This window comes from Hydra vulgaris, chromosome 09, assembly GCF_038396675.1.
Source record: "Hydra vulgaris chromosome 09, alternate assembly HydraT2T_AEP".
NCBI lineage: Eukaryota > Metazoa > Cnidaria > Hydrozoa > Anthoathecata > Hydridae > Hydra > Hydra vulgaris.
The window spans coordinates 26,872,362-26,887,500 of NC_088928.1; the positions used below are offsets into that span (position 1 = coordinate 26,872,362).

Genomic DNA, 15,139 nt, shown 5'->3' on the forward strand with positions numbered 1-15,139 from the left:
AAACAATTGTCGAGAAAAAAGAAACAAATTAATTTTTTACAACTCTTCTTGTACAACAAAGTCCTACATCTATTGTACGGCATTTTTAGAGCTATCGGAAAAAATTAAGTTTGTGATTTTATATTAATATTTATATAAAACTAAATTATAATATGCTTATGTCTTGTTCTGCATTTGACAAACAAGTAATGGTCTGTTATTAGGTCAAAACATAGAAAAAATGCAAGATTAATAAGGCATTTCTTGTATATTTTAACTTCTAACAAGACATAATTTAAACGAAAATATTCCTTTGAAATTTTTACTTAAATATCATCCAAGAGCTAAAATTGTGATCTTTGGTTTCAAGGTGTATAAAAAGGTGGACTTTCCCTACTTTTTTATGAGTATTCAGAGAAAATGTCAGCTCTTTTTCAATTTCCGGTCACAAAAAGCCTTAACATTCTCGCCCCCTGCCCTAACGTGAGAGCAACAAGCTGATTAAATATTTTTTTACTATTCTCAACTAAATTAATACTCATCGATAAATTTTAAATTTCATAGAATAATCTCTAAGCGTTTAAAAGTCCATTGTTTATTTAAAGTTTGAGGCGTCCTCAATTTGAGGAGGTTAAATATTTTATATAGTTATAATTTTTGAACGTAAAGAGATTATTAATGTAATTTTATTTGAGAATAGTAAAAAAAAATGTTTTGACATAAGTGTAAATATATAAATTCGGGAGATTGTTCCATGTCTGGAAGTTATACTTTTCATAATACAATTATTATCGTTTTATGTTATGAAGATAAGTTTATTTAAAAATCTTTTTTGCGATTATTATCGCAAAAAAGATTTTTAAATAAACTTATCTTCATCACCAGAAAAGCGATGAAAATGATATTTAAAGTAAATATTTACCAGCATTTATGGATTTCGAGCCCCAAAATATGGAAAACTTATCAAAAATATTTCAACGCAAAGGCAAAAATGTTAAGTTCCTTTAAGGTTTTTTAATAAAATTTTAAATTTTTAAAGCTTGACAAACATATGTGCTCTGTAATTACTCTGAAACCATTTTATTACTTTTTGGGTTTTTCTTTTGTCTTTATTTGACTTGCTTATCAGCTCAGTATTTTTATGCTTAATAAGTGTTTTTAATAATTACTATATTTTACTAAAACTTTATATACTCTATGAAAAGATTATGATGAAATATTGTTACCTTCATCTTCTTTGAGCCCCTGTATTTTTAACAGTTTATTTAATAAAGATCATTGTAAAAAAAAGTCTCTTTTGTTCTATGGACATATATATAAAAAATATAAAAAAACCCTAAATATTAGTTTTTAAAACCAAAAACCAAAAAATTAACAAACAATTAAATTTTTATATTAATGGAGAGATATTAACTTTTTCAAAATCAGTAAGGTATCTCGGATGAAAATCTTTCTTTTTCATACAACCACTTGTATTTACAGTCAAAATTAAGTCAATCTATTGGTATGTTGGCCAAATTAAGGCACTTTGTCGACTAAGAAACTGTAGCCAGTATTTATCCCGCCATATTTGGATCCCACATGTGTTATGCTTGCCAGATCTGGAGATAAACTAAAAATCAATCCTTAAAATTCATTTCCTCGCCACAAAATAAAGCTATTAAAATCATCCACTTTCAGAATGAACGTTTCAGCAATGTTTCTTTGTTATATAAATTATCACAGGTCTTAAAACTTAATGACAACATTAAGCTTATGAATTGTACCTTTGTGTGGGATTACTTGCATGGTAGACTCCCAACTACTTTCACTTCTCTCTTCCTTAGATCCTCATCAGGCAAAAATATATTTGTTGAACGCAGTCGAACAATTATAAATGGCGAAAACTCTATAAAGCATCAATGCATCAATGAGTAGAACAATCTCCCCCACTCCATAAAAACTGAAGACCCAAATTCAAGATCTGTTTTTTTAAGTTAAATTAAACAAAGCTATCTTGACAGCTATGCGTGAAATAAAAGAGCATTATTACCATAATTACCATACTCAATATTTATACTAGATTTAATTAATATTTTTATATTTAGTATTTATTTTTATATTTATTAGTATTTATATTAAATATTTAGTGAGTTTTAGCATTTTTTCTTCATCCTAATATCTTCAACTCTAATTCAATAATTTTTTTCTTTACTCGATAATACTTCTTTTTCTTCTACCATTATTCACACTATTAACCTTTATTATTTATTATTTTATTATTTTAATCAGTTATTAGTATTTTTAACATTATTATAATTATTATTATTGTTTATTGTCAGTATTATTATGTTACTTATTTTTATTAAGATTAGTACTATTATTAGTATTATTACTATGTATAAAAGACTTTTATTTTTGTTCCTTTGGTTATTGTGTTTGTCTGTTGTATTATTATTATTAGTATAGTATTTTTTGTATTATTATTATTTTATTATTTTCTAGGGAGATTTTTTTTTTTTTTACAAGGTCTGTGATTTTTTAATTTTTTTTAATTTAGGTGCCCCAAGAGCACCGCGGAATTGCATTTAACCCGGAAGTTCACGCCTTCTTCCTTACCGTACGCGATAATATGTCCAGAGCTCGTTTCAAGCCTGGATCTCCTGCTTTATAAGCAAGTGTTCTAACCACTACGCTGCTGCCGCTTTGAATTAGTCTCGTACTATTTACATTGTCCCTTCACAATAATATTATCATGATATTTATACTATATTGTAAACGGTATTTATTTTGGTAAAAAATGTATTTATTGATTATTGATTTGATATATACTTTTTTTTTGTATATATATATATATATATATATATATATATATATATATATATATATATATATATATATATGTATATATATATATATATATATATATTTTAACTATTGATTATTAAATAGCAAAACAAATAAATAAAGCCTTACAGATATTTTTTTATTTTAGTCAGTATTTTAGAATTAAAAAATTTTCTAGTTTAAAATTGTATTTTAGAGTTAGTTAAGATACTATTTTGTTTTTAAATAACTCCTTACTAACATTACTATCAAGTAACTAACATTACTATCAAGTAGCTAACATTACTATCAAGTAACTAACATTACTATCAAGTAGCTAATATTACTATCAAGTAACTAACATTACCATCAAATATTTAGTCAGCATTATTTTTAACTATCTATTTGTTCAAACGCATAATACTCATTTTTTTGAATATTATTCGTTATAACAAATATAACTCATTTCTAACAAATATTTTTCACTAATACTATTCTAAAAATACTCCATTTTTGTTATAATTCTTAATTGATGTGAAGCATTTATAAACTCATTTTTTAGATGCAAGGTATCTTTTTTCAAAGCTATCATTATAGCGTTGATAATGCCCAGAAGCCTTGGATTTGGAATTTCTTCAAACTGATGTTACTCATGCAAAATGTAATGATTGCGACAAGGAACTTGTTGCTTAAGCAAATTCAGATCTTCTCTAAAGCAGCACTTTTTTCAACCAGGTTTTTTTGGAATATGAGAAACTCAGTGATGCTCAACAGGCTGGGGCAATGCCTCGCGTTGTCAATTATAACGGTTCTTCAGATAACAATTTTAACAGTAGACCCAAATGAGATTGTGCTCTTATCACTACTGGATCATACCATCAATCTTTAAAATTAGTTGGTAAATTGAGAACTTCTAAAGCTTCTAAAAATACTCGTGTTATTAGTAAATGTAAATGTAAAGATAGTTATATTAGTGAACAATTGGCCTTTAAAACACTGAGATTTTTTTGAAGTGCAAATTTTATAAGTGCGACATAGCACAAATGCAAAGCAGGTGCAAAAACTGGCATAAAGGCGAACTGGCATAAGTGTGAAGCAGTTTCAATATTTGGCATAAGTGCGAACTGGCATAAGTGCGCAAAGGAATTTGCAAACATAGGCATAACCCAGCTAAAACGGTAGTGGTGTAGTGGTAAAGCGCGTTGAGAGAGGGTTATAACCACTATTAAGTAGCCTCCTCATCTGTAGTGGTCTTCTCGGCCTTGAGGAGGTGAATAACAAAAAAAAAAAAAAAAAAAAAAAACTTACGTGGGGCCAACGTATGTAAATACATTGCGAATGTCGGCTGTTTTCTCCGATGCAAATAAAACGTTGATTCAATGTTAGTTTTATTGTATTTATATTAATGTAAACCTTAATAATGACGTGATTAAAAACAATTAGCAAAGTTACATGGGACCAACGTATGTAAAAACATCGCAAAAATTGGTTATTTTTTTGATCTAAACCCAATGTTGATTCAATGTATATGGCTTATAACCCAACATTAATTCAATGTGTATGGATTATTGTTGGATTATATACATTGGATCAACGTTGATCCATATAAATTGGAATAACGTTAGATTATATTCAGTGGATCAATGTTGTGTTTGCATTGAGAAATTTTATTTGGCGCACTTATTCTAGTTTACACTTATGCCAGTTTTTGCAACTGCTTTGTACTTATGACAGTTTGCACTTATGCCAATTTTTGCTACTGCTATGTACTTATCCCAGTTCGCACTTATTAAGTCATCCTCATTAAGTATATGAAAACAAACCGTAAAAAATTTCAACATCTATGCTAACTAGCAAAGAATATCTTGTGCATACTAGCAACATCAGTTACCAATCTAAGTTTTTGTTGTTATTTACTTGTTTAATTATTATTATTGAGTTCGGTAAAGTGTTTTAAGATTTTAAAGCCTATTCTAACTTTTATACATCAAAAGCTTAGATTTAATAACTTAAAATATCAATGAAAAGTTACATAATTTTATGGTTACATCACAGGATTTTCATGAAATGATCTTGATTTTTATAATTAAACTTGTGTAAAACAAAGAGCATTTGGTAAAAAAGGGGGACCATTTGCACCCGACGAACCCCAAGGTATGGGCACGCATCATCTATTTAAATTGGTAAAAATTGGTTCACCTCAACGTCAACCCATTAAATAAAGGAATTAACGTGTCCTAATGAAAGTATTCATCTTGGGCAGATGTAAATTACACCCAGCTGCTTTGAGACTTTTGAAAAACATTTTTTTGATAATATTAGGGATCCATTTAATTTTCGAGAGTCCCTAGAAATCCCTAAAAATAATATTTAATAAAAAAATTTTGATATCTAATATGGGTGGGTTGGTGCCCCCTGGTCCTCCCAGTGTTTGTCCCTGTAATCAAAAGACACATATTATTAAGTTTAATTGTTTTTTAAAAATCTATGCGATAGAATAAAATTCTAAAAAACAAAAATCAAAATAAGAACAAACAACAAAACACGTTCTTTTTTCACTGGCAAGAAGAAAGCCTTAAAAAGAGTGGGACAGAATTCTAACAAGCATATCTGTTCCGCAAATCGTGTATTTTATGGCATCTTCAAAATAACCTCTTAAAGAAACCTTTATTTACTTAGTATAATAATGTTCACAAATATAAAGATTTCTCTTTTCAATTTGATAACCTTTTATTTGTTTGTCCATTTGGTGCAACACTGTTTATTAACTTCTATTTTCGTTCATGGAATATTTGTCATTTCTAATTAAAATACAAAATACAGACATACTTTGTATTTCTAATATATGTTCTCAATTGTACACTGGAAATTAAGTTTTTACCCCAGAATAAACTAAATAAACATTTAGTTACAACTAAATTGTAACTAAATGTGATGTTTACAACATAATGCATACTAAAGTAGGCTGAGCACTAGTATAGAAGGCATCTTAAATGATTTTAGAAAACGGCTGCGTTCCCAGACTGATACTGTATAACAAATAAAATATATTAGGCAAAAAGCACAATTTTTTTTTAATAATCATGTAAACTCACAAAAAGAAAAACTTTTTAAACACTTAAGTTCGTTGTTTGCAAAACTTCAAAACAAACGTTTTTTAATATTTGAGTGCGTGTATGAATTGAATTATGTTAAAATTCACGAGTGTTATTTTTGGATTATTAGAATATAACTCAAATAATAATTTCGTACTTTGGTTTTTTTCTGAAAATTTAGCCCACACCTAGCTGTTTTTTCCGGACAACAGTACAGAAAAATGGCTTGTTAGAATTATCTAACTCTTAGCAATCCTTTCGCATAAAATAAGCTTAAGAATTTATTTCTACAAGTTTTTTTGTTCAACATTGAACAAAAAATGTATTTTTTAAATTCTTTGTTTTATAAAATTCTGCTTTATAAAATTGAAAATGAAGCATTCAGTGGAATAATAAGTTTTATTAAAACGTAATATAAAAAAGAAAGAAAGATTTGCCACTGTTTTTAGATTTCAGAAAACAGTATTATCAATTGAAATAACAATATATAATTATATCGTTATTTGATGTTGACCTAAAATGCTCCCTTCTAATGAATGTTCAAGACACCCTAAGGAAAAATATAAATAAAAGTATTGCTTCTGAAAATTAATTAGTACAGTAATAAACCATTACAGAGACGTATTCCTATAACAAGGGTATTGAAATTTTGTGAAAGAAAATGAAATAATCTATGCCTAAATTGTTTTAAATTTTTTCAAAGGATTTTTTCTTCAGAGTTGTGTTTACATTTGAAACCCTTACAACTTAATAATTTAAGTTCTAAAAACTTAAATTATTAACTAAAACAATCTAGTTATAGATTATTTCATTTTCTTTCACAAAATTTCAATACCCTTGTTATAGAAATGTCTCTGATAATGGTTTATTACTGTACTAATTAATTTTCAGAAACAATAATTTTATTTATACATTTCTTGAGGGTGCCTTGAACATTCTATTAGAAGGGTGCATTTTTGTTCAAATAAGAATAAAGAATCTTTATTCTTCATACTTTGATTATGAAAGTTTTTTATTTTAATTTTCAGTTAAATTATTGTTAATGGAAGTTGTGTTGTTAGTAATTTTAGGTTATAGCTTTTAACGAGTTAGTTGTTTTTATAATGAGAATCTTACGTAATACAATTTGTTTATGTTTTTAATTTTCCTTTTAATAATAGTGTATTGTTAAGAACTTTTGTTTCATACTATATATATATATATATATATATATATATATATATATATATATATATATATATATATATATATATATATATATATATATATATAAATTATATATGTATATATATATATATATTATATTATATATGTATATATATATATTATATTATATATGTATATATATATGTATATATATATATATATGTATATATATATATATATATATATATATATATATATATATATATATATATATATATATATATAACTATGTATACATACATAGTTATCAATGTCAAAATCAAAGTACAACTTAGACACATCATCTGGAAGGATGTTAATTGAAGAACAAGATAACATAATTTCTCAGTTATCAAAAAATTCAAATCATGCATTATCATCTTTAACTTCAAGAAATCTAATGAGTCGTCAAGGGCAAATTATAATTACAGATGAAGGAATTGTTTTCCCACCTGGTATATTCTCACGTTTTTTGTCATTTCTTACTTTAAATACAAAAACTTTTTTTCCTTATTAGGGATTATAAATAATTGTTTTTAAACTTAGCTAAATGTTTAACTAAGAATGTTCAATGAATTTTTCCCTGATAGTCCTGCATTATAATTTAAACAATTTTTACTAATACTTTTGTTTTATTTTTTTAAATTTATTTTTATGGCAGAAATTTTTGATTAGTTAAAAGTAAGTCATAAAAATACAAAATTAAAGGTTACCATACAATTATAATAATGTCTTAAAATAAAGAAAGGCGTTAAAAACAAGGAAAAGACTGAAAGACTACATTTTAATACTTTTTTTTATTAAACTGATAAATATCCTGTAAATAATCTTTATGTATTGTAAGTACAGCTATTGCATTTAGTTGAATTTCTCAGATACCTTAGTTTCTTTAAGTACTAAAACACTGTTCATAATCAGCTGTATTAATCACTGTGACCAAAATTAATAAAGTTAAGATTGCTATCACTTTTGATACTTCAAAAAATATTTCAATTTGGTTATTTACATAAAAAAATTGGGATAATACATTAATGCAGATAATATCCCTAAAAGCAGCATTTTCATACAAAACGACTAATTCAGACATCAATTTAACTTTACTTAGCATCGGATAGTTTTTTTTGTGATCTAGAAGAAAATGTTGTTTGTTAAAATTGAAATTTTTTAGGTCTAAAATTGAAAATTATTTAAATACTCTAATCTAAATTACTTTATTAAATCTAAAACTCTCTATTAAAACTAAACTATTCAATTAAATATTCCAAATCTAATACTCTATACCTGTTTCTAATTTTTCTAATTATTTTACCACAAGCTTCTTTATTAGTAGTTCATTTAGCATTTGTATTTTCATTTGGTTTTTAGGTATTACCTCAAAATTGTTAAGAACAGATACAGAAATGACAGTGATGCAGTTTTGTACAAAATTTATAGATAATTCAAATTTTTTAAATGCTTCCTTGATAGTAACTGTTGATGTTTTTTAATTGCAGTATATTGTAAAGTACATCAAAATGTTTTAAAATTCAATATAAAAGGATAAAAAGAAGTCTGATTCTAAATCTTCCAAATTTTTTTTGAAATTAACAGATTGCCTTGTGCTTGTATTGCAAAGGTGGCTATTTTAAGTACTAAAAAACAATTTTTTTCAGTACTTTTAATAACCAACCTTGGCTTTAAAACACATTTTAAAACCAAAATGTTTTCATTGTAACTTAAATTAGGTTATCAGGTATACCACGGCAATAAAAATATTTTTTTGGATTGTAAAAATTCTTTGATAATCTTAGTTGTATGGCAAGGTTCTCAATCATCTTGTTGGTATTGAAAGTTGTGAGATCTTTGGTAGAATTTTAATATTGTCTGTTTCATGCACGTTTCCAGGGTGTCTTTTTACAAAAACTGGTTCATTAAGTCTTTTAATATCTTTATGGAATATGCAGTCATTTAGCATATTGTTGAATTCAGATAGTAAGTTTCAAATTCAATATGTTGGATTTTTCCTGCTGTTTATAATCATCTACATTTGTCTTGATCAGATGATCTAGATGATCAGTTTTTTAACTGGTGTATTATAATTTTTAATTGTTGTGTACACACATTTCTACATTTGTTTACATTTTATAGTTGTCAATGTACCTAAATTATACAAAGTTATTTTTTGCTTTCTTGTTTTGAGAAAAACACTTTTTGAACCCATTTCAATTGGTTAAATACTTCATATATTGCAAACATCCAACATGCAAGGTTATTAGTAGTTGAAACTTTTTTCTTTGCCAAGAGTTTATTACATTAATAATAAGGATGATTTTCATTACTGAATGTCATTTCTTTGATAAAGGGAGCATTTAGCCAATTTTTTAATCAGGGGAACAATTTGTGGATAACGATTCATTTGGGTGTCGTCCAAATTTAATCGTCACTTTTTTTTCTTTTGGTATTTTTTTAAATTAACTTTTGATTCTTTTTAATTATCTACTATTTAATTTTTTAAGTTTAATTAAATGGCAATTTTGCTAATATACAAAAAAAAAATTAATAGCGCTTCTCTTATAGTTTTTTTTGTTTTGTTTAAATTGCTCACAATAAATATTTATTTGAACAAATTTTCACTCGTCCAAATTTTATTGTGCAATTGTATGTCTGTTTATGTCAACTAATTCACCGTCTTTTTTTTTTTCAATATCTTCGCTACCAACAAGGCTGCAAGCAACCACTATTAGAGTTGGAAGTTACTGAAGGAGAAAAGATAACGTTTATAGAGAGAAAAGATAACGATTGACAGACGACTGAAAAGATTGCAAGTTGAAAAAAGTGAATTCCAAAGAACTGATGTTTGAGAAAATTTTTTTAATCTAAGCTGTTTCCAGAATCAATAGTAGATAAAGTGTTAGTTTTGCTAAACATTTGAAATTGTAATAACAACAAATAACTTATATGTGTTTTACTAGATTCGTATATTTGTATTAGCTCAGAAAGATCTTTATTTTTACAGCCATATTCTGTCCACAAGCTCTCTCCACCAAACAAACTGCAGTTAAATTTTTTTATAACTTACACTTGGTTATGGTTTTTTTCAAATATTACAAGATAATATGCACCTTCGATTTTTTAATGGAAGGTGCTTGTTATGAGATTACAGGCCTTGTTAAGAGATTTTATTGCATAACAAAAACGCGTAACACTAATACTTTCCTTCCATTTTCTTATGTTTATTATGAGATTACTGGCCTTATTATGAGATTTTATTGTGTAACGCTAATAAATGTAACTTTAACACAGCTGATATTTACATCATTAAAAGTTAAATCACATAATTAGCGTATTTTAAAGTACCGTATTGTAAATAAATTTAATTTTAAACAAAAATTACTGATGAAATCTAAATTCGGTATTTGAAAAAGATTGTATTTCCTTATAATTTATTTCATAAAACAATCTTATACTTAATATAGTTTTTTTTTTTTTTTATCACAATTTATTTTTTTATTTTATATTTTGCATATTTAATGTAATATTTTAAATAAAGATTACAAATAATTTATTGGTAGATTTTATCAGTTACCAATAAGATATTTTTAAACATTATTTATGTTCATAAATAAATTACATAAGAACATGATATTGAATTATTAACATATGAAAATTTTTAAATACATTTGTGAAAAGAATTCTTTTAAGCAAAAACACTTCTCCTTTTATAAGAAAAAAAGTTTATTATTTGGATATACCTTTAGTATAAACTATGGAGAGACTTATGTTTTAAGCAATGAATTAGTTAGCAATAAATATTGAATAACTATTTTACATTCCTTTGAAACTAAATTTTACATTCTAAGTTTTACTATTTTATATTCTTTCAAAACTAAATTGAAATTTTTAGAACAATATTCAATTTAAAGTCTTTTAATTAAAAAATGTTTTTATAAAATGATCTGTTTCTTTAAAAAATTCACAGTTGCTGTTAAAGCTACTTGTTGCTGTTTTCAACCTTATATTTTATAAATAAATGTCACATAAGTGATATTAAAAGATAATTTTAATATTCCAAAATAAAAAACTTATCAAGTTCTGTATTATTTTGAATTTTGAGTAAATAACTTTGGTCACTTTTTTCTGTTGCCTTTTTTATTATTAAAATTACTTTAATAATATCTTTACTTTTTTCTTGTTGCTGTTTACATGTAAAGGGACCTCAGAATGCATTGGACCTCAGAATGTCAGGTATTAAATTAAGCGGCATAAAATCCAAGTTTTTCTGTTAAATACTGAAAACCATGAATAATCTGAACAAAGGATATAATGTTAAGTCATAAAAAAAAAAATTAAATATTACCTTTAGAAAACATTATAAATTAAAAATACATTGAAGAAAGTCTAATAGTCATTAAAAAAATTTTGTAAACAATTTTAAATTTTTTGAGCCTTCTGAAAATAAGTTTGCAAAATGTTATCAGAAATGTTGCTTCAAGACTCTAAAAACAGTGCTAAAAAGATGCATGCATAGAATAAATCCAATTTTCTTAAAATTGTATTTCAAATTACCTAGCATTTTGAGGTATCGATTCAAAAAACTATATAGTAAATTTTATTGATTTTTTTTAAGAATTGAAAATAAAATGATCATTAAAAAACTTAAAAAAAACATATAATGAACAAAAAACATAAAAATAAGATCTACTTAAACTATAATCCAAAATCAGTGAAAACAGAATGATACATTATATTCTAGAAGAAATCAGAGATAGAAAAGAAGTCTTTAATTACCTTTATCAGATTTAAATTGAAGGCATTTTTTGGTTCCTCTTTCACAAAATGGTTTGATCATAATTGGTTTCGAACCTGTTTCACCTCAGCATGATGTTTAACTGCATATAGATTTTAAAACATGGCAACACGAGCATTCTTGAAACTTAGCTGCAGAACAAACATTCTAGACATATGTAGACTCTTCCTTACATTTATAAAATATCTTAATTTGTTGTTGTTGCTCCTTTCTCTATTAGTTTGCTCCTTTTTGGCAATGTCGATTCAAACTACATCAATTGTCAGAGAGTAAGTTATTTGACTCAAGATAAGATGTTAGAAATTTGTTGATTAAAGGCCTTGCTAATAATAGAGCGATGACATTGAGCAATGATTGGAGGGGTCAGAATGTTCTCCAGAGTTTTTAAAAATTGAAATCACAGATGTCATTTTCCAGCAGGCAAAAAACAAGATTCAGTGAAGCAATTATTGTTTAGAGAGAATTAAAGAGGGTTCTGGAGAACACTTTGGTTCAAAAAACCAAACCAAAAGTTGTAGAAGAGTTTTAGAAATGACTTTGGCAATGGAAACCAGAGTAGTTTGAATGTCTAATAATGAGTTAACCTGTTTAAATGAAATGCCAGGAAGAGTATGGCCATTAAATTCAAGAGTTAAATTAATTTTTTATTTGCAAATAATTCTGGGAGATTTAAAAAGATCAGACCCATAAATTAGAAATGAATGGAGATTTATTAAACTGGGAATAAGGGAGTTTAAAGATGACACCTTTTTACATTGAGTTTGAGTTTTTACATTGATATTGAAAATATTTTAGCAATTAGATTTTTTTTCATATATATAAAACAGACTCACAAAAATGTATTTTTTTCATTTTAAATATTATTTTACATTTCATTGTTTAAAAACTATAGTTTTTAAACAATGAAATGTAAATAATATTCATTCTTTTGTAAAATGTAAAAATTTTTAAATTTTTATATAGTTTTGCTTCATTTGAGACAAAAAATAATATACTTTTGAAAAACCTTTTTTTTTAATAATATTAATGACCTGCCTATTGTTAGGAACCTCTGAATTTAATGTTAAAGCAAATAGTTAAAAAAAATATAAACATTGAAAAAAGTAAATATAGATATGTTAAACATACATAGATAAAAATCTAAATCTATCTAATATATAATGTATATACATCTACAGGCTTCGGCAGGAGTAAAAACCGCACGGGCTATGAAAAGCCCGTCACAAATAGACTTTGTGTGCTAGTAGGGCCGCTTGTCTCGATGATCTCGCACAGGCTTTTACAACTTTAAATTATTTTTTTTTTAAAGTTTATAAATTTATCTTCTATTTTTGAATGAAAATGTCATTGAATATGAAATATTTTGTGAATTGAACTAAAATAATAACTTAGAGAGCCAATTGTTTGAGAGCTAATTAGAAAAAAAATCTTTTATTAATAAAAGTAAATGAGTTGGATACTTTTCAAGTTTCAATAATTGTTTTTCAAAGTTTTTTATTTGCTCAGAGCTATTTTTGTTTCACGCGGGTTAGTTGTTTTATGGTTGTTTTTATTTAGATTTGTTATTTGAGTGAACTTTATTTAGTTTCATGTTCATTTTTTTCTTTATTCCAGATATAGGCAAACCAATAAACTTGAAAACGACGGAAAAAATCATAGAAACAACCATGGCGTTTCATCACGTTTCCTTATTTAAGCATCCTGACATGTTTTTTTACCAAAGTCTATTTTAGTATATTATTAGTATATTTTTTTACCAAAGTTTATTTTAGTATATTTTAGTATATCGTGCTTCTTTAGTTCCTTCGTTTCTAGTGAATAAAAATCTTATAGAATGATAAAATTTTCAAAATCTAACTGCGACTTTTTTAAGCTATAGCCACAAATAGTTTGAAATCTTTTTTTTTTAAACCTTAAATGAATGAGTTCGATAGTTTAAGAATTGTTTGGTAACTAATGTTAATGTTTCAATTCAATTGTTTATATACTTATGCATTCTATTGGGCATGAAAACTAAAAACTCACTTAAACTGTTTATAATTTGTTTTATAATTTTTATAACTTCACTTTACCTATGCCTATCCTGATCGGAAATAGTTAATCTGATACGTAAATAAAAAAATTTGAAATCAAGTTTCTCTAAATAAAATTAATAAAAAGTTTTTATTTAGAAGTACTATTAATTTTTTAAGATACCGGGCTTCCATAACTTCTTATACAATATAAGCATTATTCTTTTTTATACTGAATGCGAACTTTACACCATATCTTCACAACAAAAATTGTTCTATTCTCCACCTCGGTTCCTTTTCCACAGACTCCATCTTTACCCAACTTAAAAATGTTGTTAGTGTAACTCTTCTACCAGAAGATGCCATTACTATCTTTACTGAAAAACTAGAAAAACTTGAAAACTTGAATGACTGGATAACTTGAATAACTTGATAACTACAAAGCAGACACACTATTTATATTATTCTATAAAAATTGATTAGCCGTCTGTTGATTTTTAATGAGATATTTCATTTTTAATAACGAGTTATACAATTGCATATTAAATAAGCTGCCGTCTCGTTAAGAAAAACCATTAAGTTAATGTCGAAGTTAACAGGGAAATAATTTAAATGTCTTTAAAGTAAGACAAATTAGTTTATCGAAAAAAAGATCACATGGATAATTTTTTTTATTATCGTTATTATTATAAATACCAAAAACCCAAAATAAAATCCTAATTCTTGTGCATCAAATGTGTATATTTCCCTTTTTTAATCAAATAATTATTAAATTTATAACATAATACGGTAACTCGATATTATATTGATTCGATATTATACTCGATATAATACGGTAATTCAATATTATATCAATCAGTTATCGTCGTTTGAAAAACTGTACGATTTAGTTATATTATTTAAATTGTTTAAATTTTACATTTGAATATAAAAAATTATAACATGGATTTTGCTATCCATATTAAAATTATGTCATAAGAGAAATTTTAAAAAAGTACATAAATAAAAAAACATCATAAAATTCACCTTATTTTTTACCCAAAATTTATTTTTGAGACGGGCTTTTTTTGGCCCGTCTAAACTGACTTAGACGGGTGCAGAGACGGGCACAGGCCATAGCCTGCCATTCCTGCCGAAGCCTGCATTTATGAATGTAATATAAGTTAATATCTATTTATTGCATTATGTATATTTTAATGTACTTAAAAAAAAACAATACTGCTATTTCTGCAGTTGTAAATACTGTAAATACATTTACTAGTAAAAAAATAAAATGT

General features: G+C 25.8%; 1 protein-coding gene across 1 annotated transcript in view; it reads left to right on the forward strand.

Annotated features, from left to right (window-relative positions):
- The first annotated feature begins 7,325 nt into the window (after positions 1–7,325).
- The window catches only part of LOC100210680 (uncharacterized), a 10,190-nt gene continuing 2,376 nt past the window's right edge, over positions 7,326–15,139 (forward strand). The window contains exon 1 of the mRNA XM_065805190.1: positions 7,326–7,519. Within this exon, the coding sequence (XP_065661262.1) occupies positions 7,336–7,519 (184 nt within the window). The 5' untranslated portion in view covers positions 7,326–7,335. The remainder of the gene's footprint in view (positions 7,520–15,139) is intronic.